The sequence below is a fragment of the Pundamilia nyererei genome, unplaced genomic scaffold, assembly GCF_000239375.1.
Source record: "Pundamilia nyererei isolate P.nyererei 1_Seehausen unplaced genomic scaffold, PunNye1.0 scaffold00031, whole genome shotgun sequence".
In the NCBI taxonomy this organism is placed as follows: domain Eukaryota; kingdom Metazoa; phylum Chordata; class Actinopteri; order Cichliformes; family Cichlidae; genus Pundamilia; species Pundamilia nyererei.
In genome coordinates this window covers 2,085,395-2,112,689 of record NW_005187432.1, presented here as the reverse complement: position 1 = coordinate 2,112,689, position 27,295 = coordinate 2,085,395, and the positions used below count along the sequence as shown (strand labels likewise).

The 27,295-nt window shown below is 39.2% G+C and overlaps 1 protein-coding gene across 4 annotated transcripts in view; it reads right to left on the bottom strand.

Moving 5' to 3' along the window:
* Window positions 1–27,295, bottom strand: part of piezo2b (piezo-type mechanosensitive ion channel component 2b) — a 90,426-nt gene that overhangs the window by 57,302 nt on the left and 5,829 nt on the right. For all 4 annotated transcript variants that reach the window (XM_013909813.1, XM_013909815.1, XM_013909816.1 and 1 more), the window contains exons 2-8: window positions 26,366–26,461; window positions 20,981–21,106; window positions 13,549–13,591; window positions 10,082–10,244; window positions 8,245–8,512; window positions 6,569–6,782; window positions 1,389–1,563 (exon numbers count right to left, since the gene is read on the bottom strand). In XM_013909813.1, the coding sequence (XP_013765267.1) occupies window positions 1,389–1,563; window positions 6,569–6,782; window positions 8,245–8,512; window positions 10,082–10,244; window positions 13,549–13,591; window positions 20,981–21,106; window positions 26,366–26,461 (1,085 nt within the window). The remainder of the gene's footprint in view (window positions 1–1,388; window positions 1,564–6,568; window positions 6,783–8,244; window positions 8,513–10,081; window positions 10,245–13,548; window positions 13,592–20,980; window positions 21,107–26,365; window positions 26,462–27,295) is intronic.

The following is a 27,295-nucleotide window of genomic DNA, read 5'->3' as shown; positions in this document are numbered from 1 at the left end:
TGTCACAATGTAAAGCCAAAATGCATGATTTTTCTTTTGTCAAAAATGAGAAATTAAAAACAAATTTTCTTGTATATCCAAATTTGTGCTCCAGTTGTTGAAATGCCCTTGTGAGCTAGTAGGTAAAAATGAAAAAGTAATTTTAAAAAAATAGTGATTTCCAGACACAGAGGAAACAGAAGAAAGAACCCACAGTGCCCCTTTAAACATTAAGGAAAGTTCAAGTTTTAACACTGACCCTCCCATATCCCATGTGTATTTGTGTATAGTGGTAATGTGATGATACAATTCTTGAAAAAGAAATTTTTGGCTGCAGATGTCTTTTATTTGATTAGTACAGAAATCTCATCTAACTTTCATGTACTGTGATTGTTATTTCACATAAAATCACACTGATGATGGCTTTTTGGTGAAATAATGATTTTTTTCGATATTGTCCACCAGTTTAATTCGAGTACTGCAGAGCAACAGCAACAAACTGACCCAAATTAGCAGGTCAAAAGTGAGCACACCAAAACAGGGAGTGAGTCATCTATTAACCAAAAAAATCTCAGTATGAGGATCTCTTTGACACACGTGTCTCCTTAAACCCCACAGCAATTCAGATCAATGAGATGTAGCTGAAAAAAATCGATCTGCAGGTAGTAGGATTTGATGTAGGGTTTACTCAGAGAGGGGCAGCTTTATCACAAACACCCTGCCATATAAACCTAAAATCTGTTTATTATTGATCGCCAAATTCTGCCCCAAACATGTGCTAATGAAGTTACTGTTACTGTACAAGTGAGTAAACGCACAGGTAGCTCATATTGTTCTGCAAAGCTAAGATTTAAAACTGAACATCTGTCTGAGTTCCATTAAAAGCTGTTTGAAATATTTATGTAACAGATCCAACGCTACAGAAACAGGAAAAGGATCAAACTCTGTGAAAGCTGAGTTGTGATGTTGCAGAGTTCTGTGTGTGCACAGTCTTGAGAAACGACATGCAGCAGCTTCTATGTTCCCTGAAATTTTTTTTCATGCATGAATCTCTGTATATGAACGTGACTAAAACCTAAACTCAGCTCTGTCTGTAACAGCAGATATGCTGTCTTGGCGATTTGGATTATTATATTAAACTCATGCAAATGTACATGTCATACAGGCAGTGTGATTTAGTAAATCCTGCAGTACAGTTTCAAGAACAGAAGACTGATGGAGACTGTTACTAAATCTGACCCACAACATCTAAATTTAGCCAGATCATAAATACAATTGTGGAGCTGCTTTCAAATCAAAAACACCCGATATAAATGAAAATCAATAAATTATTGATGTGCTTTACAAAACATGTCACAACGTTTTGACTAAAAAAAAAAAAGGCGTGTGTGCGCTCTCTCTGTCCTCACCATCAGCTGGTCGATGGGCTCCTGCAGCCAGAGGCGGATGAGAGTAGCCAGGGTGTAATAGAGGATCAGCAGCATGATGGGACTGACAAAGTGGTACCACTTACGCCGCGGGTGCACAGTGAGCTTCCACGTGCAGGAGCAGTTGCTCTGGACAATGGGGGAGATGCCAAACACACTGAGAAGAGACAGAAAGGTTTATGAGGATGGAAAAAAGGTTTTTTAAGCAGTAAAAACAGCAGACAAATACGATTTTATAATGCTTTTTTGTCTCCTAATGTTTTACTTTGTAAATTTCTTTAGTTTATACATGAAAAGAAACATTTTACTAAACAAATTCAAATCAAACAGAGTTTACTGGCTTCCTTTAGTCGTATCCTGGAGAGCAAAAATGTACAAAAGGTCTTAACAGCTTAAATCTTCTGATGACTGCACAGAACACATGAGAGAGACTATGTAACTCATCGGGCTTCACCTGGAGATTTCCCGCAAGGTGTGGGAATGTGTTGCTGGGGAGACGGATGTCTGGACTGTTTTGCTCAGATGCTCCGAGTAAATCCAGTTCAGTTCAGTGTTGAGAGTTTAATGATTTAAAGGAACAGTATTTAGGGTAAATCTAATTGGAGGCTTGGTAATTATGGAGAATGGCAGTTCAGAAAGAAATTTAAAATAAATGGTGCCATGTGATCGCAGCAGAGCATTTCGCTCTGTGCAGGCTTACTTATGGCAGGGCCTTCATCTACTGTCTGACTACTGTCAAAACTGCTCTCAGTTTGAGTCAGGGACACAGACGCAAGCTAAAAACTTGAAAGCTTGTTCTTAGAGCTGGATCAGTCGACCCTGAAACAGCCCTTAGTTATGCTGCCATAGACTGAGGCTGTTGGGGGACTTGTAAAATGATTCACCGAGCTCTTCTCCTCTATGCTCTCTTTCTCTCTGTGACTCTCAGTGCATTTATTTCCCTCTACTGCTTGTTATTAACCTGCGTCCAAGCCCTTCCATAGGTAGTGATTTATCCTGTTTGTTGATCATCCTGATCCTGTTCATCGCCTTTTCTGTCATCTGTTTCCCCTCAACCCCCAACTTGCTGCGGCAGAGGGCTCCCTTCCTGAGCCTGTTGCTGCCTGTTGTTTTTTCTCTCCTCACAGTCACTTTAAGTTGCTCACAGGGGATTTCTGGATTGTTGGGGTTTCTATAACACTGCAAGTTATTTATGGTTTATGCAAGTTTTTTTGTGATTTGACACTACATAAACAATGATGATCAAACTAGCTTATGGTGATCTCACGGAGGGCAAATATTGCTCCTCACTTCAGGTATACAGGTTTCACTATGAGCACGGAAGCCAAACGCACACACTGTCCAAACATTTTGATGAAAAGCAGCCAATCAGAAGAAAGTGGGATTAAGGGAGAGGAGTTAAAGGAGTTTGTTTCTGACAGTGGATGAAGTGGCCACTGTAACATCATCATAAATCCACTTTAATAAAACCAGTGTTACAGTTTCTTCCAGTCGACTTCTGTAATGAACTTTAAAAAGCTAAATATACTTTCTGATTTTGGTAGCAACTCTCTTCTAGTGGTCATTTTGGCAAGAAACTCTCTAACCCTGGATTCTGTACAATGCAGCCAGGCTAAAAATGTGTTCATAAAACAAAGGATGTCATATGTTTCACTCCTTTTCCTTCTGAGCAGAATAAAGGTCATCTACTCAGGAACTGCACTGACGTATTCCAGTGACAAACACTCAGATTTAGAAGCCTCCAGAGTCTTGTCTTTCATGCCATGTCGAGGAGCGAACGACCCCCAGAACCCAGCACATTTCCTGAACAGTTTCTTGTTACAACTGGGGAAGGCCGGTTAGTCACATGACAGGGGACTTCCACTTTAAGGCGGTGAGGCAGGAAGTGAAGTGGAAGCCAGGACTCTCAACAGTCTCACTCAGCACCAGGTCCACAGCAAGGCCGAGTCATTGTCAGCAGGGACAATTAGGACAGGCACTGAGGTGGTCTATTGTCAAATCGAGGCTACACGTATATATGGGCCAATAGTTTCCCTCTGACGACCTGAAGTGCGAACTAAACAGGCCAGAGCAGAGGAGATCATGCCTCAGTTTTTACACAGCAGCAGACAGAAATACTTCAGTGATGTGGAAAGTCAACATGAACGTGTGAGTAGACGGCAAATGATGAAACAGACAGTCTGTTTGTGAAATAAGAATCGGAACAGTGACAACCTTTCCAAATGCTGGCCCTCAGACAGACAAATTAGGGCCTTCTTTATTTCCGAAATGAGAAGACCACAGTTTGGGAACCCTCCCCCCATAAAACACAAACTAAATATAAAATAGGGGATTTATAAAGTAAAGAGTGCTTTTTTATGCTTTGTACATAGGGCATCGAGTTCTCAACAGTTTTATGCCAATCACCCTTAAAATGTGTGTCTAATTTTGGCCTTCACAACATTACTTCCTCAGTGACGTGTTAACGGCAGTGATTCTTTTCCTTTTATGTCTCATTTAAAAGATTTCTGGAGGCGAGAGCCTACACTCACCTTTGAGTATTTTACTTTCCAATACCCAGCATTTAATTAAGTATTTCAGGGGACCAATAACAACAAGTATTCTCTTAAATTTAAGGATTTTTAGACAACCTAAGACGTAAAGGTAAACTAAAGCATACTAGAGGGATGTGATGACCCCTCAAATTTATCACACACTCAGACTGCGCGGTCACTAAAGCTGGACGATTTAAAGAGATTACCCTGTGTAGATGGTGTGAGGGTGAGCGGTTCATTCATTCTAATGACTTTGTTTCCTAATGAAAAACCTGTCAGTGGGACACTGTAATCGCTTCCTTATCTGCCATCTGAGGCCGGAGCGGGACGGAGAGGACACGGGCTTTATCGAGGCAGTTTCAGCTATACATAGCTGTAACAGCAGCACAGCTTTCAAATGAGAAAGTCTGAGATCAATAAAACACTGCAACACCAAGGGCACTGAGATATCAGCTACACAGAGACAGCTGCAGTGCTACTGGTGAGACACCGCATCATTACTATAAGTTAAAGGACCTGCTGTGCAGCAGTGGGCGTACATCAACTTTAGAGAGCTTTTCTACTTTACATTCAAAGCCATTTTTTAATTGATCTTTCTGAGTTACTAGTGAATTTAAGCATCACATTTGCATTTTTTTTAGTTTTAGTTTAGTGTGATAAATTACCTTTACTGTGGCTGCTGGACTCCAATTGTTTTTTATCTTTAATACAAAATTAATGTTGTACATAATTCTCTAATTATCATTCATCAAAATTAAACCAAAGATTAGTTTGAAATATTTCTCTTCATGTGTATTAAATAAGAAAGCTTTTAAATCAAACTGTAAAATCATTCACTTTTTGTTGATATTCCAGGTTTTTTTTGAGCTGCAGTACTCCACTAAAATGATATTGGCATCCATTCATCCACCCTCGCTTCTCGAGGTCCAGTTAGCATTCTAAGGCGTAGTCACCTCCTCCAGCTCTTCTGAGAGGATGTTGGTGTATTTCAAAGCCATCTGAGAAAGATTATCTCTCCCACATGTCCCGGATCTGCCCAGGGGCCTCCTCCCGGTTGTACATGTCCAAAACATCTCACTGAGGAGGTATCCAGGATGCATCCTAATCAGATGGCTCAACCATCTCAGATTGATTGGTTCAGCATCTGCACCGGTTCATCTGTCAATCTTTCTTTCTCCGTTCCAAGATCCAGAGATACTTAAACTCCTCCACTTTGAGCCTAACTTCACCCCCAACTCCAATGTCCGTGATAAGTGAACAGAAGCAGGGAATGTCTTCGTTAGCCAAATTAAACAATTAAAATCAGATGACTGATTAACACCAGTGAAGAAAACAAAGTCAAATTAATAGCAGAAGTCGATAGAGGACATGTTTAGAGAGAATTATAGCAGATATTTTATTAAAAGTCTACATTTGTTATTAAATAAACAGCATCATTCTCATCCCAAGCTGTCAGAATAGAAACAATGAGCTGACAGATTGCCTGCTATGAAGTCAGCTCATTGAACAACTGTGACTAACATATATTGGCAAGACGTTCAACAGTGTGGCTTTAGTCCAACCACAGCGCTTCACCGCAGCAGCCACAGACAGCTGATTGCCTCCTTTTTCATGCATAATAAAACAGCACTGGTTGTAGCTTAAAAGCTCTGCATTTGACACTGATGTGCTATGAGTAGGAGTCTGATGAAGCTACCCTCCAGCTAAGTTTTTCTTTTCATTGCTTTCTAGGTTGTAACAACAGTAAATATTTGTTGTTTAAACAAACTTGCCTCGGGCGCAATAAATCTCGTTGAGTCGAAGGAGCTCTGGCTCCTGAGCCCTGTCAACACGTCATTTATATTCACATGATAAAAGAGCGTTAGTATCAGATTGTGATGTTTTTAACTACGGAAATACATTTCAGCAATTCATCAAAATGACAGGAGAGAGACAAATTGTAATGCCACAGTTTGACTTTCACTGTGTCGTTGGGACAACAGTTTGTGTTTGTTCCTGAGTTGGTTTCCTTTCCTTTTTGTATTTTTTTGTATTTGTATTTGTATTTTTACTCAGTTGTATATAGTATTTGTATTTGTATTCTATTTTTATCTTATTGTATATTTATTTTATTTTATTCTACTGTATATAGTATTTTATTTTATTTTATTCTATTCTGTACAGTTGTGTACTGTATTTATTCTTATTGTATTCTAATTTTTGCCTCATAACTTTTGCACTGTCCACTTCCTGCTGTGACAAAACAAATTTCCCACGTGTGGGACTAATAAAGGTTATCTTATCTTATCTTATCTTATCTTTTGTGTGCCGAGTGAAAGTCAAGTGCACCGACCAAGTTTAACCCTCTGAGGTCTGATTACTCTGCTTTCGCTAACCTATCTGAGAATAAAAAAAGACTTTTTAAAAAGTTTTTAAAGCCTGTTGGTTTTTGTTGATTTTTTGAGAATGACAAATACAAACAACATAGAGTTAGCATATTATTTGTAATGATCCGCGATCCGTTTTGCCCAACAGAGTTAAATTGTGGAAAATAATAAAACAATAATAATATAAAGTCTTGTTTGTCTGATGTAAAGCCAAAAATTTAAAGCAGTATAATGTCTGAATTCTGAGCTCCACATTTCTGACCTGATGTAGCCGTCATTGGTCAAGACGGACTCCTGAAAGAACTGGAACTGGTAGAGGTAGAGGACGATCAGATGTCCGGCGCTGAAGATGGCCATCAGAACACACATGCAGCTGAACATCAGCGTGCTCAAGGTCCGGCGCAGGGACCACCAGGTGCACAGGAAGAGGAAGGTGAAGAAGTAAACAGCTGAGGTCAACGAGGGCAGCGTGATTCCTGCAAACATAAAACCAGTGAAAACCAGTCAGAGATCTGCCAGAGTGGTATATAAATACAAGCCTTTTCTTAACCCACATGGAGCCTCAGATTGTGTTCCCGTAATTTTATAATGTTTTAATATGTTGAATGTGGCAAAACTTTCACATCATTAATGCTGTTAAATATTGACTGAGAAATAATTCCAAATATGGTTTAACATAGTTATTCATGCAGTTTTACGTCTTGGCTGTCAAACTACAGTTCAAATACACTTTATATTATATACTGTCACCAGATAAATCTGAATAGTGATAAAGTGCAGTGCAGTGGCTAGCATTGTTGGCAAGAAGGTTCTTGGTTTGAGCCTCAGCTGCGGCCTTTCTGTGTGGAGTTTGGATATCCTCCCTGTACACGTGTGGGCTTCCTCCAACTTCCTCTCACAGTCCAGAGACATGTATGTCAGGTTAACTAGTGATTTTAAATTAGGCATGACTGAGCAGTAGTTAAAGTGGTCTGAAGTCGCAATATTTTTTTTATATGAGAATTAATGAATCATTTATTCAGTGTTTTCTTTTCTCTAAAGTCTTGAATGAAGGTGAGGGGTTTTTCTGCCTTGTTTTTTCAGGGATTATGAGATTTTAAATCTAAATTCCTCTAAATTCCTTGCATCACACTTGTTTTCGTTATCACAATGTCATAGCTATGTAGTTACTGTTTTAAAAACACTTTATTCAAGGTGAGTTCAACAACACATGGGAAACTGTGGAAAAACAGGTTTTATGAGCACCGGTCTGAAATTAAAGCCAGCAGACTCACGCTAAATACACGTTGCTAATACGATGACTGGAAGTAGGTCATTTCTTTCTTTCTTTCTCATTAAGATATTTTTCAGCACCTACCCCTCATACTTCAACAGAACAAAGAAAATAATTATAAATCATCATTGAAAATCTGTTTTCAGTATATTAGGACAGATTAAGAACCCCCCCCCCCTTTCCTGGCAATCCTCAATCACTGTAAACATAACTACTTAAGATTAAATCAGAGTATATGCGCTGGGGGATCTTGTGCTAATTATAGAAAAAAACTGACTCCCTCTGATATTTCTCATACAGTTTTCTTCACAGCTTGGGAACTGCATCTCCTCCACAAAAAAGACTGGTGTTTACAGTCAAAAATCATTAAAAAAATCAGAGTAGAATTTTCTGATTGTCACAAATCCCCCCATTTAAATGTCTACAAAGCGGCCCTGATTAAAAGCCACTGAGACAAGTTTAAACAGAAAAATGTTTTAAACTCAAAAGTGTTCAAAAACCCCGGCTGCTCTTAGCTGGAGGAGCAAAAACTGGTGGAATTGTAAAGCAAACATCATTCAAGTTAATGTAAGGTGCCCAACTTGAACACATAAGCAAACAGACTGTATGTTTCATGATAATCTGAAACTATTTATTTGCCCCACAAACAGAAAAGATTTCCTCACCTGTTATGCACAACAAGATGGTGATCACCACTTTTCCTGCAGTGGTTATCAAATTCCCGATGATCTCCTTCACTTTGGAAGCAACTTCTGCCACCATCCGCAGAATCTTCATCTTTGTGCTCTCTTTTGCCTCCTCTTCCTCCTCCTCTTCCTCCTCCTCTTCATCCTCCAGCACATCATCTTCCTCGTCCTCCTCAGCCTCGTACCCTGCTTCATAGTCTTCCTCCAACAGGACGTTGTCCTCCAGGCTTAGCTTCTCGTCTTCCTCCTTGGGAGGAGATAACAGCGACACATTTAAGGTGCACATACGGGTGCAGCTCGGAGGTCAGAGCTCTCCATGGTGCTGAAAACATTTTCTTACAGGTAATCTCTACTAATACTAAAAAAGTAAAGTGTGTCACGTGTGTTCCTGCGAGGGTCTGTCAGCACGGTTAGCATGTAACACAACATATCAGAGCATATATGCTTGAAAGCCTTAGCAGATGTTTTCCTCTGGAACTACATGTTGGCTTGACATCTAATCCAGTCAGATCTTCCTTGGCTGCTGAATCTAAGCAATTATGTGTCCCTGACTTCCCTAAGATTCTGTAAAAGAGAAACATCATAGCAAGCAGGCCACTCACTTCAACACATAAAGTGCTAGGCAAAGAAAGAAGCAGGCGGAAAATCCTCTTATAACAGAACGCTATACAGGCGCTGTAGATTAATTCTGGTGTTTCTCAGTAATAAAGCGGCCATGCCATCTGTGCCAACCAGAGCAGCACAGTGGAAGTGAAAGTGAATGTGGATTTAATTAACACAAGTCATAAAGAGAAGGGAGGACTTGCCAGGAGACGGGGGATGTTGTCCAAGTCACCAACGCTCACGGGGAAGTTTACTTGAGTTCTGCTGCTTACAGCTTATAGAGCTCAGGTTAGGACTTGAAGAGCCCTATACAAGAGGCTATTTTAGCGCCTTCGAGGAACTATCATTTTAATTTGGTGCCACATAAATAAAACTGAACTGAAGTAAAATTGAATTTGATTGTTTGTAACAAGGTGAATTTAGTTTAGATGGTCATTAAAAACACAAATATTTTATTATTATTTTGTTTTAAATGTGGTTCTTTTTTTAAGGTCTAGAAAAGATGCAGTTCTCTTCAGCAGCTATGTTTCTCAACATAAATGTCAGGTCACTTTGAATTTGAGATTCGCTCTCTGTATGAGTTGGAGGTCCATGGTGAAATCACGAATGCGCACACAGGTTTTCAGAGAGGGGATGCCAGTAGCTGTGCGATTTAAACAAGCTCAGGTTTTTGTATTTATAATGAACAGATTTGTGAACTTTTTAGTCTCCTTTCATATACTTATAGCAATAATTTTGACAGCATACAATGAACAACTTTTTCTTTCCTCAGCGCTGAAGTCTGTAATCAGTTTGTGTGAAAATGTTTACATAGGAGTTTACGGCCAACTGAAAGTTCCTCCGACTAGACTGAGACATTATTCTCTTCAAGACACTTTTATTCTTTGTTTTAGGCACAAAAATCTGCTTGTACTCAGCTTCCTAAATGATTTATTGTTTTTTTTATGAAATCCACACTTTAACCCACACCTCCCTTCACTTTTTATTTCAAACAGGACAGGAAACAATAAGTCAATTAGTAGACTGCTCTCCATTCCTTTCTCTTTCTGCGTGAAACCGACCAATACTTTGTTTTTCCACCCACCGTGAATATCTTAATTGTGTGGAGTTTTTCATGGAGTAAGAAAATATTACAATGAACAACAACAAAATTAAAAGAACTTTTCAAACCATCCAGACAGACGGACTTCATTTCAGCTCAAATGAAACCTACCTGTTCCTCTGATTGGAAGTCTTCATTGTACTGTGCCATGTCCTCAGGCGGCCTCTTCTGGACCAGACTGCGACACAGCAGCCAGATGCCCAAGCCGACCATAAACATGCCGATATCGGGGATGAACACTCGGATGCCATTCCCCGCATCTGCACCTCTCACGCTGGGGACAAACAGACAAAAGATGGGACACAGATGCTGGTGATTTGGAGGAATCTTGCAGGCCAATAACACATAAAGGATTGAAATTGGGACAAGATAAAACAGGCTTAACTGCCCGTGGACAATGAGGTCTAATATGAAGCAGTTTTTCTGAGAAATCCAGGGACTCCTGGTCGCTTGTTTAGTTTACTTTGGCCCATAAACAGGTGCTGCCCTGTGTTTGAACTTGGCTGAGTTCACGTCACATGTCCCTCTGTATCTCTGACTTTTTAAAACTAAAATAAAGAAAAGTTATTAATTCATTCTAATCCGTTTCAGGCAGACAGGAGCTGCACTGAGAATCACGAGAACAGGTATTACTGAAGCAAAACACCACCTGTTCACATGAACGCATGGGAATCTGTATTTTTCCCTTACTCAAGTGCTCTTTTAATATGTGTTGTGCTCAGATTTTATATGCAGTACCACCCTCTTTAATGAAATCGGGCTTTAAACATATTGCTGTTAACGAGTTAAATTCCATTCAAACAAAAAGGCCATGAGAGAGCGAGAGCGTTATTTTCTGTTTTTAACTAAACTGTGAAAAACATGTTTACTTCCCTAAAAACTGCATCCTTTGTTCGTACGGAGGCAGCTGGCGTAATTAGCCCTATTTCTTTTCTCTTTCATCTGCATGGAGTAAGAAAAGTAAGGACTAAATAAGGGATCATTTTGAGATGTTTGTCCATCTGTCTGAATTCTCTTGACAACACTTAATAAACAAATCATATTTACACGAAGACAGCTCGGGGTTTTTATTACTGATATATTAAAACATGACGCTGTTTAAACTCTTGTAGTTATAGCGCTGTGAACAAACACTGCCTTTGCAACATTTGTTATTTGATTAGTCCGCTCACGTCTAATTAAATACAAAAAGGTTTGTTCAAACAGGAAGCTGAACACTGGTGGCGGACAGTTGCCATGACTGCTGCAGTAATCTCAGACTTCAAATAATCCAGAGAGATGCATTTATGCTGCCCAAGGACGCATTTTATGAGGTGTCATGATTGCATGTTCTATTAAATCAAATAAAAATTGTCCCTGAAATGGCTAACAGGTTTTAAAAAGCTTTAAAACTCTCTTTTATCATCCAAACCAATTTCTATTTTGGTTTTACAGCAATAGCGCTCCATCCTGTGTTTGGCCACTAAAGTGTTTTCTTTACATTTCATGCTGGGCTCCAAGAGTAATTAAACAGTTTACAATAAACACACCATACTGGTGATTCTGCGGCTCAGGCTGCAGAGAAAAAGCAGACCAAATACTTGTAATTTAAAAAAAAAAAAGAGAAAAAAACAGCCAGTGTCATTCTGGATTCTGGTCTTGAGCTTATATAAAGCTTATAAAAGTTAACAAGTTGAAACCAGAGTGCTAATCATCTTGATGGAAAAACGGACACACCGATAAATAGATGCGCCTCTGGCTTCTGTTGTGGAGTTTAATCTGCTCAAGGACGCCTGTTTCCATTTGCTTCATTGTTGTGAAGCTTCGCGCATCCTCACACGGATGAAAGAGATGGAAACCATCAGAGCCAAACGGGGCTGAGCCAGTAACTTCAGTGACTCCCACTTTTCCCATAGTTATCGTATGAGGGAATCACAAAAACATCAGTAGTGTTCGGACCTGTCCTCACTGGTCCAAGCTACAGCTGGAATTAGTCACGCCACCTCAGTGAAAAACTTTAAATATAGACCAAATAAAATATGCCCTGTATATAAATGTTTGGTATTTATGAAGGATCTGCAAAGGTCAATCCTGAGTAAACTGAACACTCAGCATGACTGAGAAAGTCACACAACAGCTGTGAATCGTTTTCAGGCTTGGATACATCTGAGCTCAGGTCCATTTAGGCATTAAAATGCACCAAAGCCAACTGTAATCACTGCTCATATACTGTATATGACCCTCGACACAAACAGGTAAATGCATATGGGATGAAATGTTTATGGCTCTACTTCCGCCACTTACAGTATGAAGGATGTTGAGTACTGGAAAAAAGGACGTGGCTGAGTTAGGACATTCCCGTACTCAGGAAACCACATCTAATATGATCATGTGTGTGTGGGGGGGAGGCAGACACAACAGCAAAAGCTTTGAAAAATAGGCCTGTCAACCCACTGTCAAACATAAGTGGGTTTAGCGTTCAACAAGAATCCACACAGGGACAGGTTTGGAGCTTTTATGAAGCTGGGCACATGACGAGCCACTGCAGCTACAGTAATAAGTGATGTTTAATGTTATTGTGGGGCTGCTATATTTAAGACACTTTGCACGGTCGGTGCCACCTCCTGCAAACAGAGCGGTGATACAAAAAGGTGAAGCGAAAATGTGAATTTTAAAATAATTTATTTTTAAAGATATTTCCTTAAAACTGCATTATTATTGCAACCACAGTTGTACTATTTATGTGTTATCATCGCTCAGCAGGGTTTCAATTTCAAAACTGAATTAGTTTATTTTGATTTTGTTTTCATTTCGTACAAATATTTCGTTTTAGTTTGTTTTTAATGATTTTCAGGTGACCCCTTTTTTTGTATAGTTATTTTATAAGGTATATTTTGTTATTTAGTTTATCACATTATACAATAGTTTATTTTCTAAATTCTACTTTTTAAAAAATCTTATTTCACCTAATTTTTTTCCACACAAAATTATAATGTTTTGACTGCACACACTGTGTCTGCAGACCGCTCAGTCCATAGTGTCTCATCTTTAGTTGGTGCAGACTGCTTGATTCCCTGCTCAGACTCGACTCTAAGGTCTTTTATTTCTCTAAAAAGCAGTGCATTTGGGTCAGGTTGGCACTTGGACAAAATGCTCAATGTCTGTGTCCCTGCTTTACGTCCCTGCATGTAACAGTATCCAAACTAACTGATCATACATATTATTGTTTATTGTTATTTTTTATTTGCTACATAAATAATTTTAGTAAGTAATTCAGTAATTATTACACATATAACACAGAACACTTTTCTTAAAAGTAATGCAGTGCGCTACTTAATTACTCCCAGAGCAAGTAATTTGTTACACTACTCTTTACATTAATTTTGATTTTCGCTCTCGCTCACTCGTGTTTTTGTGCTATAAAATATAAATAAAGTATCCATATCCACTCTGTAGACTGTGCCACTATTTTCCACTTTCAGCACATGAACTGAAATCATTTTGTAGCACAAGTGCAGGCAGAACCGATGAGTGGAATTATTATTATTATTAGCATCATTATTATTTATAACTCATTATTAGTTTAAATCTTATCTTACCTTTCAAAGCCAATTTGTCTTATGGATTTCTCCCATGAGGAACCTGCACACAAATATATGAAGTAATTTAGTGAGTACAGGTGAGGTGTGGCAAAGAAAAGCACCTTTAAAGTTAATAATTGTTAGATCACAGTCATTAGAAACAATTAGGAAGTTGGTTGATCAAGAAACAAATTAAACAAAAATAAAACTGAATAATTAGAAAGAAACCATTTCTATTAATGTATCCAGTGATAGCATCAGCTCATCTTTTAATTTCATACAGAGGATCGTTCGCGGTGCTCGTGTAACCTTCATGTATAAACAAGAAAATAAAAACCAAAGCCTCGTTTCCACACTTTGCATTGGTTGAAGTGTTCCTGACCATCACTCCAACACCCACAAGGAGATTTCCAGGTATTCAATTCATGAGCTCGGGAGAACGAAAGAACAGCACTCATTCGGCCTTTGTTCTACTGCCACAGAAAACACAACGTCAGTGTGACTCAACTAAATGACGTATCAGTAGTCTATCTGTTGTGTCTATTGGTAGTAATTATATGCTGAACTGAATTTAGCTCAACACAGATAAAGCAGATAAAACACTTCATCTTCATCTTATCTGCCGTGTCTCCGCTGTGCAAGCCAGCTACTGCCAGCTTGTCAAGCTAAAAAAACTGAACACAGACATTTTTTTCACAGCAATTCTTGTTACACATTTACTACATTGAGCAAAACAAGTAAGTACAATTATCTTTCATCAGTGATCAAACTGGGCTGTAGCCTATCCCAGTTGTCTTAGGGCGAGAGGCTTATATAAATATATATTTTTCTTTAAATAAAATGTCTTCCTGTTAATCAAAAATAAATAAATCACGACAGTTATTAAGAAATTTACAAAGTAAAAAGGAAAGAAAGAAAACAAACATACACACATCTGTGAAAGGAGGGGGCTACATGACATACCCTGACATCAAACGCTGTTTAAGACTCATCAGTCCACTTCCACTCAGTTTCTCCCATCTAAAAGAGCTCACTGATGGAGGAAACAAACTAGGTTGTGTGAATGACTCATTCAGTAATAGCTAAACACCCAAAAGAACAAAAGGAAATTAGTAATTATTGTCTCTGTGGTACTAAGCAACACTGCAATTTACCAGTGACTAGCAACCATTTTATCATGTGTGGAGCAGAGAATTGAAACACCAAACAATCTATTTGCACGCTGAGAGCAAAGCTAAACATAGTATTTGTTCAATTTGCTGTAAAAAAAGATTCTGTGTAGCTCTCATCAGCTTTCAGCCACGTTTCCACACAGCAGTACGGCTCTGATTCTCAGTAACTTGCATAAAACTGTGTCACACAAGCTCAGAAGAGCAGAAAGCAGAGAGCCAAACATCAACGTTAAAAGCTAAAGACACACATGTCTTTATTTGGAGTAAAAGCACCAAACCTGAGTTTAAAATCTGCAAATTCCACTGACCTGAAACATAAATCCAACAACTTGTTGGTCTGTGTCCACTGGATTTGTTAGTAACCATAACAAACCTACAAGCCAACGGTTTATCGTGGCTGTGTTTTCCTTTGGAATCTTTTTTTTTCCTCCAAAGGTCCAGAATTACTCACGCCAGCTTTAATCATGAGATTAAACAACAGTGAAAACTCCAATCAAAATGACATAAGCAAAATTAGACTTTAGAGATTTTGAGCAGCAGTTTCAGTGAATATTAAAACATCTCTAGCACCAGCTCTTCTATGCACCTTTTGTTCTTTTGCTTTTGCTCGCTGCTTTGCTGTTTGTGTCATTTACAAGTAGCTTAAGTGGTCAGGAAAGAGGGGAGTGCCAGAAACTTGCACAGTAGGAGATAAGCTCCACTCATGTTGTCCTAATTCTTAAAAATCACCCACAGAGCTTGATAGAGTTCATAGATTACTTAATGCCCTGTTTAAATCTTAAAATAGAAACCCAGTGATGCATTAAGCAAATGCAGTCAGTTTGCAACATGCAACTTCAACCCACCCCCAAAACCAAACCTACAGATGTAAGAGGAAATCCATCCTGTGTGTGAGATCATGCTCGAGGAATGTCAGAGGTAAAGCAAGGCCAGTCTGATGCATAGGATGTCTTAGGAATACTTTCTAGTGCAGACTGAACTCAGCACGGATTCTTCTAGAAGAGAGACTTTCTGCCTGCTGAGGCGAGGCCACATTTCACCCCAGCTGGGCACCAAAAATACCTGTCCTCACACTTTATGCGAACACCATAAAACACCCATTGTACTTGCTGGGCTGTTAACCTCTCAGTGCTGCATTTCTTTGCACTCTCGCTTCTATCTCTGGGACCTAATGCCAGCTGCCCCTTTTCCACAGAGGATGGTGATAAGCACAATCGACATTTCAGCACATCATAATTATATCAGACAATCTGAGAGTTTAGTAAGTGTTGCACATTAAGGAAACAGCAGGAAAGACATGTGTGGATACAAAAGGGAATAACAATGGGGCTTTACAAAGACCACTGCTACACAGCCGTGTTTTTTTAGGCTGCTTAGCCCTTACAGACTGAACAAATGTCTACTGCCATCAGACAAATTGAATGCACAAATCCTTTATTATACTTAAAAAAGCTCCTTAGTGACCAGATTGCTGCTAAAAACTACCATAAAGTTTAAACAATCAAAGGAAAGTATATGGAAGTGAGTGGAGCTTGTTTTTTTTAGTCGCAAACTGGCAATTTAGATCTGCAATGTATTGAACTCCACCCATCTGGAATACAAATGTTTTCAACTGTTTGTAAATGCAATGTCGAGTCAGCATGCAGGAATGACGGATGACTCCAAAGGAAGGCGTCCCCGGACTCATCTGGTGACCAGTCGCTGACCTGCTCCAACAGCTGGAGGTGTCAGCTTTTTTGGAAAGGTTTTCTCATTCATACTCATACTCAGCTTACTGCTCTAATGGCGTATTTGGCTGCGGTGAACGGAGGAAATTATATGAAGTTATCCGGGGAGAGGATAACCACCTAACTGCGAAGGAGGACTCCTTGTTTATACTCGACTGCCAAAAGGAAATGGGTGTCAAGGAGGCTAAATGCCAGATATAGAAAATCTGAGATAAGGCTATTTCTCAGGCGGCAGAATGAGAAGACAAAGAGTAATGCCTAACTTCCTGTTGTATAGAAATAACATTAAAATATCAATATCAACAGGCTGACATTAACTTCAGGAAGTGGAAAAGCCAACAACATGTATACAAATCATCACAGTGAATCAAAATCATCGGTTTGCATATTGTGCAAGATTGGGTGCAGATTGTTTAAAAGAAGTGTGCTGCGAAATGTTGTTTTGACACGATACAAGGATGTTTTTGATCTACTCAGTGTGGTTTTTACTGAAATTCCAGTGTGAGATAAGGCAAAGCATAAATAGCCTGACTTTAGATAGCAAGAATCCATACTAAGCATGTTTAAAATACCAGGAGTGGTGTGCATTCAAGGGAGGACAGTAAGTCATGTACACCAAATTATTTATTTATTTTTTATTATTTTTTGCACTGCTGGAGGAACAAAAGGGGGGGTGGGCTTTTTGTTTTAATATATCTACTGTTCCTGCTCAAACAATTATCAAGGGTATCTATTTGAATTGACAGCCTCTATTGATTTAAATCAGTCTTAACAATTAAGTCTGATATCCTTTACTTTCTTACTTTCAGCTAATCTCAAAGATCTACAAAACAAACAATGTGCTGCCCAGTCCAAGCACTTTCTGACTTCCTCAGTGTGTCAACATCCACTACTTCTTCGAACTGAAAGCAGGATTCTTAAAACCCACTGACAAATATTTATTTTAATTTCTTTTTTAAAAAGGCTCCACAATGTCCGACGGCAACGCACGAGCATTTAGAGACAGGATATGGACCGAGTCAGAATAAAACAGTCCGAGCACTCATTAAGGAACATGTCAACTAGAATAGCAGTGTTTCACTAATGTGTTATTAATAGTGTCTGAGTAACAATGGGCTAGCAAACAGATAAAAACTAGAACATGCTAAGCTGCACACACAATATTTGATAGCAGAACCAGTTCAACTAACCACCAAGAAGGTCGTGGGTCAGCTGAGGTCTTTCTGTGTAATTTGCCCGTCTCTCCGGGTACTCCAGCTTCCTCCCACAAAGACTATCATGTCTTGGCTAAAACGTGAATGGTTTTCTGTCTCTCTGTTGGCCCTGCGACAGATAGGCGACCTGTCTAGGGGGTACCTAGCCTCGTGTCCTTTTTTAGAAGCTGGGACAGACTCAAGATCCCGTGAATCCGAGCTGGATAAGCGGAATTAAATTAATAAATCGACGGAAGTTCACTTTGACTTGATTTATTATAATCAAAAATATATAAAAATGAATATATACAGACTTATTATTTAAAGCTGGTCATTGTGTTTTTCTGCATGTTACATATCTGTGGGTTTTTACATTGTGCTACCAATTTGATATTCATTCAGTAAAATGTTTTTCACTGGACTCTTTTCTTTCTCTTGTGATTCATACATCTCTTCCAGAATTTAGTCACGCTAACTCTGGATGTCAAAGCTAAAGTGTATCTTATTTGTCTTGAGTTAATCTGCTATGTGAGTGAATAGGTTGTCAGTTAAAATGCAGCTGATTTCTAAAAAGTCATGTATTTGTGTTCTTTACTGCAATAATCTGTATTTCTTGCGTTACAGCAGAAGGTTTGGGCTACAGAAACTTTAACATCTGGCTGGTTACGCTACAGTTTTTTGTATCATGGACTCTGGGTCTTGGCCGCAGGGTTTTGGGTTTATGGGTTCTTGATTCTTTTGGAGATACGAATCATGTGTTTTGCGTTTTGTATTTTTCTTATAACAACATTTCCTGGTTGGTGTCTGTTTATTCATGTTCTCCGATTTCAGTTTCAAATTTAGGTTGTTCTTGGTTAGAATTTGTTTCATATTTAATTCCTTGAATTTCCTGGTATTCCCGCCTCCCTTCTATTTCCGTGTCATGCTTAATCTCTGTTGCCGTTATCTCTTCCTGTTTTATTTTAGTTATTGTTTTTCTCTGTGTCTTGTGTGATGTTTTACTTCCTTTGTCTCAGGTTCTGGATTAGTTACAGCTGTCCTCGCACCTGTTATCTCTCCCCACATTATCTGTTGTATGCATATATCGTCTGAGTCTTCTCTTGTCCTTTGTATTGTCGTCCCTCATGGCTGTGTGTCTCCATAGCCTGTTTTCCTAAAGATCCCTGGCATTCAGATACCCAGCTTCTGCTATGCAGATGTTTGGACTTTTGTATTATTGTGAGCTAACAGCATTAAAGCTGATTTTTAAGTTCACTCCTGTTTCTCAAGTCCTAGCACACAATCTGCCTTTTACACAGCAAATCCTTGACATTTACTGTCACACAACTTGCTCTGGCTAGAGAGAAAGTTGCTGTTTTCACTGTTTTTACTGGATTGTTTCATTTTTTACACAAAATAATAATAATGAAAGTTTATTTGTATAGCACTTTCAAAGCATGCATTTCAAAGTGCTTCCACTGAATGAAAAATACAAATTTATATAAAATAACTGGACAGAATTTATGGTGTCACTCCAGGGTTTGATCTGCCAAAAAACTGGAGCCCCTGAGACTTTAGGAATAAGGACTTCCTTGACAGAATATTTAGTCTACCCTCTCTGAGAGGTGCCGTGTGTTTTTGCCTGAGGCGATAAGGTTCGTTCTACCTTGTGAGTTGGCCGTTTTGCGGCGGAGAAAACTGAGCCGCTTCCATTAGAGAGAACAAGTCATTATAACATAAGGTCAGGGTCTGTCCCGTCTAGACACGTTCATATTTTACAGTTTGATACAGAGTTTCATGAGAAACCCAAAGCCAGCTATTAACACCTTCCCAACACTGAGTCAGGAACTTACAATGTTTGCTTTACTGGCACCAAGGATCCTTTTTCTCTGCATTGCCATATGGCACAAAGAAGCTAATTACACTGAGGAATGTGTCGGATCCATAAATCTTCATGATGTGACAAAATGCAATAAGAATGAAGGTATCTCAAAAAAAAACAACTCAATTACTATTCAGAGTGAAGTGTGCTCTCTCCTGCAAATGGTGCATGTCTTCACTTAGTGTTTTGGATGGAAATCTTGCCTCAGGCTGTGAAAAAGCTACAACTTTCTCTGGCGATATACAACTTTGTGACCTTGCATCAGGGGCTGGTCAGAGTGCAGGTATACAAGGGCACGTGAGACTGATGGGACACCCGTGTGCACATAGTCGGTCATGAACAGGAAGAGAATCCGCCTTATCTGGTTTTTCCCACCCCCCAAAAAACATCCGTTCTGTGCAAGTAAATCATGGTTAATGTCTTTACAGTCAGGTTTAGCCTCATTTATATTTCTGCTGTACGCAATAACTCCAGCAGCTACGTGCAGCTGCAGGAGCACAGAGGCTACATCACAGCTCGTATGTGTACACCTCTTTAAAAGGTGTAATCAGACACTGGAGCTATTTTTGCTATGTGGGAATGAAAAAAGTCCATGATTGATCAGAGAGAACGGCTTTATGTTCTCTGGGCCTGCGACTGAGGCCATAAAAACTCTTCAGATACAAACATTTGATTCAACTTGACATCTTAGGCTTATTAAATTCAAATTATTTGAAAGTAATGCAGGTAATTTGCATTTTTAAAGCAGGCTGGACATTTTTTCAACGCGCATGATTTAAAACACGGTATTTTCTCAGAAAAGAAATATTTACAGGGTAAATAATCAAAGTGCAACATGACCAAATTAAGCCAAATCTACCATTAGGTTACCCACACAAGTGTAAACCAGGGTTAAGCTCTTACAGGTTAGAAAAAGATGGTGTTTTTGTTTACCATATTTGATTTCCCAGTGAATACAACCAAGGCAATAAGTTCCCTGCAAAATACATTTGATCCAATAAAAATATGATTTTATAGAAAAATACCCTTAAATGCTCTGCCAGTGCCAACGTCTTAACCCAGAGGTAAGCTGCCGACCTCTGCCCTATCCAGATCTACACCAGAAATTAATGAGCTCTACTTTTACCCATACTCCACCGCTCTACCAAGTTTCATAAACTCCACCTTGCTAGTTTTCATGTAATCGTGCAAAGAAACAAACTGCAACGGTCACATACCTCTGCCTTGACTCACACTTTGGCAGAAAATGATTTTAAAGGGTTTACCATAATTCATCTTTATTAGTCTATCCCCTTTTCTAAAAACGAATAAGGTGCTTCCTGCATGTCTTTTTTAAATGTTTCCAGAAGGCAAGAACAACAGAAGACCACTCAATCAATAAACTCCATTCCTGCTTCTTGGATTCTTGACCCGTGAGGGATTTTTTTTTAATTTCTGTATACAGAACAAATGTCGCTACTCTTAGAGCGTTTACTACAATGGCTGCAGTGTACTCACAGTTGAAGTTGGAGGCGATGGAGTTCCCGGCCACGAGGCTGTGGATGGTAATCTGATAGATGATGTGGAGTAGCAGGAAGGACATACTGGTGAAGCAGAGCGACTGGAGGAGACGCCCTGTGTGGCCTAACAGAGGAGAACAGCTACAGTGAGTTCAACACGGCTCAGTTTAAAGATTCCCACATGTTCATTCATCCACTGAAACACAAAAATGTCTATGCGCTGGTTTGCTTGTGTAGATACTGAGAACTTTATCAAACACAAAAGTGAAATTTTGCTTCTTTTTGAGTTTGAGTGACATATTTTAAAAGTGCCATTTCGTGTAGTTTTCTTAGGACTTCAGTTTAGGACTGAATGGATTTGAAAACAGACAGCTGTTTCTCATAGAAAAAGTCAGCGGCTGGAGTCTGGAGCTGTTTTGAATAAATTGGTAAAGAAGGTGAGGGTGACTGGGACAGCACCCAGGAGGGATTTTCAGTGGATCACAATACATATCCTGGTCAAGAGCTGGTAACGTTACTATTGAGCAAAGCTAATTTCTACTGACAAGTCAAATAAACGTTTTGGTGGACCACAGGACCTCTAAGTCGATAAGTTACCGTCTATAAGTTTTTGTACTTAATTCTGCTCTTCAGCTTCAGTGTCTGTTGGTGTTCACAGTTAAGGACTTGGCTGTTGGAGGCCATGAACATGAAGGTGTTGACTGTGAAGAATACAGCTGTCAGTGGACATGACTGATCCTGGGAGGGTGGAAGAGATCGGGCAGGGGGAGCTGCCACAGCTGTTCAACACATGGCCACTTTATGGTGCACCTACAGGTATTTGGGATAATTTCAGGAGCTGTTATGGTCAAAATTCTCAGCAGCAGGTTTCCCACTAATTATGAAAATGAAAATCTTGATCGAGAGAAGGCAAATGAAGCTGGATCAGGCTCTGGTTCTTTGATTAATAAATAACAGTATAACATGTCTTGTGCTGGGCTATCAACAATGTTTTATCAAATAGTTTTGCTTATCTGCACAGTTTGGTTCTTCACTGGGCAACATCCCCATCTCATTAAATTTACTGCATCCTTGTGGGGGAATGCACAGCAGTTTTACTACAGCGGGGTAATATCCTGGCTGAGGTGAGGCGCTACTGCTGAGCCTCGGGCCGCTGAGGGCTAACCTTATCAAACGTGTGCAACAACACATCACGTTGGACTTCTTGCAGTAAATGTTGAAGTAAAAACAATTTGTGTTAATTTCCCTTTGCAATTCCCAATGCTTTCACAATGGGGGAAAAGAATGCTTGTAAATGCGAGGTATGAGGAGTTTTTGCGAGCTTCTGCATCCAAACTGGTACTAAGGCTCGGGACATTGCAAGTGGTTTGGCTTTACCCCCTGTTTTTCCTATTTGTAATAGAACATTTTTGCTGCCTGACGGCCATCTGACTTGTTTGCCAATGCTCATCTTGAAAAAGTAATCTGCGTCACTTTTTCAGTTTCAAAATTCTGTCCCAAGAGCACTTTTTCCCCCCCTTTCAAAACAGAGGCCATTGTTTGGTTTTAACGGTTCCTTCTTTTTCCTAAACAGTCAACGAACTTCATCCATCTGACAGCGTTAAGACCTGACAAAACACGCTGTCCTGCCAAATCACAGTTTCAGAAAAGCCTAATTAAGTCTTTTAAAGACCAGTTCAATTTATGGGGAAGCCTGCTGTCCGACTTAACAATAACAGAAAAAGCATCTCAGGTCGTTAAAAAGCATGAAAGCATGACAAAGACTAAAAAGAAAAAAAGCCAAATTAGAAGTCTGCAAGCTAAAACATAAACCTGATAACCATATAACCCATAACATCAAATATTAATGTGAAGTCATGTAAGACGGCTAAAAGACTCCCGGTCGTGTCACTACAGATTTCACAAACCTTGTAACACCTACTGCTAAAGCTCTCGCAATGCTTGTTGCTCTTTTAAAAGCAACAGCTTAGATTTTGTTCACCTCCACTGGGAATGCCTTCAAAGGTACATTGAGCTAAATACTGCAATTACGGCATTAGAGAGTAAAACACAAAAACAACAACAACAAGTTGCATAAAATATTGTCTCTGTGCTCACGTATCCGCGGGCACACAGCCGCGCTGCAGCTTTTCAAAGCGAAACGCACCTAATGAATTATTCATGTCAAACATTCGTTTTAAATTAACTTAACAGATTTAACTGCTGCATGTCCTCGAAGATGAAAAGACTGAATGAAACAGACCATCAAAACAAAGCAGTGAATTTAGCTCAATCTATTTACCTAATTCCCTCTAAAATGATTTTGAACATGTGAGTCTTTACTGCAAAATAAGATGCTTTTTATAAGTTTGAGCTGCCTGTGTCTAATTGGCGCTTAGTGTCAAAAGCTGATTTTTAACACATGAATTAACAGGAATGTTACTAGAAATTAGGATTATCTGGTAACAATATAAACAGAGATCAAATGAATTTGATTAAATGTTTCCATGGTGATTATTTTAAGCCAATGTGCATCTTAAAGGTACTGAATTGGACTGTACATGGTAGAAATATGAGACGCCTCTCCCCTTCAACTCTCTAAACAATATCTACCTACAATCAGCTGTTTGTGCAATGACAACATCGTAATTGTTCCAGCTGTTTTGTACACTGTATATTATCCTGTTATTAAAGTCCTCCTGCCATAACTTCCTCATAGTGAGCCTGTCAGCCTGCAGCCCCCTCCCTGATGACAGACAGCTGAGGCAGACAGATGGGACGCATGTCCTGGCAGGTTGCACTGGAAGGATATCTCATACTTTCTGACGCCGATGACTTCACTCCTCTCCTGTTTTGGATACTCTGACAATGCGCGGTGAAAGGTCACATAAACATAAGCTACTAAAAATTTAATCCACTTTCCTTTAAGGGTAAACAAAAGAACTGGCATTTTGTCAGGGTGGCGGCCTACCAACATTTTTTAATAGTAGTTTGAATGACCTTTTAATCAGCACGTCATCGCCCCTTGTCACATACGTGTGACGTTGTGACATCTATACGTTTTTGTGGATTGGTTCTTTTAGTTTGCAGCTACAAAAAATTTCTACTACGAAGTAAGAAAAATTGAATTGTTTCAATGGGTCTGAAGACTTTTTTATTTTAAGTTATATAAGAGCTTTTTATAAGCGACAGATTTTTTTAGCAGCTGGTAATTATGCCTGGAAATGCCTCTCTAGGGAAACTCGAACTTACTGCTCAGGACTGCAGAAATAATTAACATTGATTGATTATAAGAAAAGAAAACATACCAATTATTGTTAATAATCAAATCAAACAACAATAAAATACATTTACATTTATTCTAGTATTTATTTCTTTTTCAGTGCTTATTATTAGTTTTTTTTTTTATACCAGAGTGAAGTTGTTTGCACTCTAAACATGTTGAATATGTTCTGAAGTTCATAAAATCTGAATTTGAGAAGTTAACCAATGGCAGCAACAATCCTCCAGCTTAAATGATCCTCAGTTGGTACTGCGCGCCAAGAAAATACTCCCCGCACCATTACACCACCAGCAGCAGCCTGAACTGCTGATACGAGGCAGGGTGGAGCAACGCTTTAATGGTGTTCACACCAAATTCTGACAGTCGAAGCAGAAAGACTGACTCATCAGACAAGGCAACAGTTTTCCAAACTTTTATTGTATAATTTTGGTGAGCACGTGCGAAATGCATCCTCTCCGGGTTGCTGCCATGTGACTGGCTAATCAGATTTGTGTTAATGAGCACTTGGTGAGTTGTACCTAATGAACTGGCCAGTTCCATCCCTCAATTGGGAAATTACCTGGGTGAAGATTAGTCTTTTGGGTTTGGTACTTTTGACAAAAGTGAGTTGTTTAGACATTAAATGTGAATAATCAGATGTAAAATTAAATCTTAATTTCAGCCTTATTAGTAACAGGAATACTTTGTATATTTTTTTGTTTTTTGAAGCATGCAGTTTAAGAATGTTTATATAGAATATAGATATTAAAACACCCATTAAGGCAGGAAAATAAAAACGTAACAACAATAATGTCCGTCAGTCTAATTCTTCTATAACAGTGTTTATGTGATTTTTGGGGGCAATTTTACTTTGGCCAGTGTTTGCAAAAGCTAGACAAAAAGAATCAGTTACACAAATAGTAACAGCATTATTGTGAGTATTGTTGACACATTATCGATATATTATTTTTTAAATATCATTATTATTATCCTTAATGTATATCCTGTCATGACTGTTGAACGACTCTTGAAATCAGCAGCTATCAGCTTCATGAACGTTCAGCTTTACTAGAAGTCTCTTTAAGTATTGATGAGACTGTAAGTGGTCCACTTTCTCCTCTCCCGCACCTCCTCTCTTTCTCTTCCTCCTTTACTTCCTGATTGTTATTTCAGCTGGAGACGAGCAGAGACGAATCTCGGACTGGACGTCGCTCCCTCAGACAAAATAGGTTTATGTATTATTAAACACTACATGTGGTCTCCTGCAGAAGCCTGTATTATTAGAGGTCTGGGAGGTGTGCTGTTTAGTGTTTTGTGGTGGATGAAGTGCATAAAAGCGAGGCTGAAATCCCACATTCATCACCCGTAAGGAGAACAGTCACCTCAGTCACTTCTCATAAACCGCAGAGGTCCACCGTGATTCATATTTCTTCAGAGGATGAATGGATTCTAAATAGCTGTCAGCTGTCATATGGAAGCTTGTTTACCGGCTGTAAACTTCCTGCATTTTTATCTAAACCAAAACACCAGAAAGGTTAAAGGTCACCTCCACCTTCAAATTGGATGAATTAATGAACATCACAGACGCACGCAGATCGTGATGTTATGGCCTGGAGAGAGAAACTTCTCAGTTTCTGTTCTTCAAATAAAATGGTTAGCCATTGTCAAAACCAGTCCTCATCCCAAGTTTCTTTTTCTTTTCTTCTCTAAGAGATATTTTACAAGCTCTTTTGTGTTTGTCTTCTCGACAGAACAACTCATGTATTTAGTTTTGTATCATTTATATGGGTATTATATGAGCAAATAAACTAAACCTGAGCCTAAAATGGCAATTTTCATGAAGAGCTCCTTAGATGTGGTCCTAATGGATCACATCTTTCTATCTCAGAGCTGGCCGGTTGCAGATCATTTTTATTATTACAGATGGACTCATGCCTGCGCTAACCAATATTACCTTTCATGGACTGAGCTATGTGCCAAATCCATGCTCATCTTAAGGAAATTCAACTCTCCTGCAGAAGGGCTGGTTTGTATTATAGAGAACAACAAGTCAATTCAAACTCTGGGAAACAGTCAAGATTCTTGGGGTGATGGCAAAGCCACTGAAACTACACAGCTTCAGAGGGGCACTGTAGAGCTTACCTTGCATTGTTGTGCTTGTAGGCTCTGGGAAGAGTGGAATAAGCAGGAGATAGATGAGGTAGACGAAGGACAGGACATTGTACCTGAACAGGCAAGCTGCAGAGACAAAGACAGAAAATTGACCAGCTCAGTAATGTGTTTACAGCTTCGTTTGCATTACATAATGTGTAGGAGTAAATAACGTGCAGACACTGGCAGCAGTCAGATCGTCACTGAACAGATACTTGAGACAAACATGTGGTGAAAATCATTAAAATGTTCCTGCTGGCTCAAAGTAGTAAAACATCAAACATTCCTCTAACTAAACTTCACACTCACAACCCTCATTATCTGTTCATCTGGCCCGCATCACTAAACCAGCCTGTGCTTAAGTCAGTCAATGAACTGCCGTTTGTTTTGAAGAACAGTAAAGACCTGATAGTCCTCGGATGTGAAGAGGGACAATTAGCTGACTGAGCAGCCTGCGGTTATATCTGCCTCCATGCCGTAAAATGCCTCACTAAGCGCAGCTTCATATCACATGTGCAGATTTCAGAGTTTTGCAGGGACGTTATTGAAACCAGATCATTTTTTAGGATTAAACTCTACAAAATGAAATCTTTGAATGTTTTGCAGCAGTGCGGCGAGCGTCATGCACCAGATGCCCTTAAAATACTCGATGTACCTCAGAGATTTCGAAACGTCTGGTTGCCAAAACTTTAAATGAATCACAGCCATGTGGCTGGAACATGAAGAGTGTGTAATCCCATGACAAAAGTCTGAAAGTACAGTGTTTGATTTTTAACCAAAACACAAAATGAAGGTTAATTAATTCTGCTGTAAAATTATTACAGGTTTTTTTTTTTATTCCAGCTCCAATTTCATGTCATTTATCTTTTAACAAAAGTTTACATCAGGACAGAATGAAAGACCAGGGCTGGCTTTTGTTCA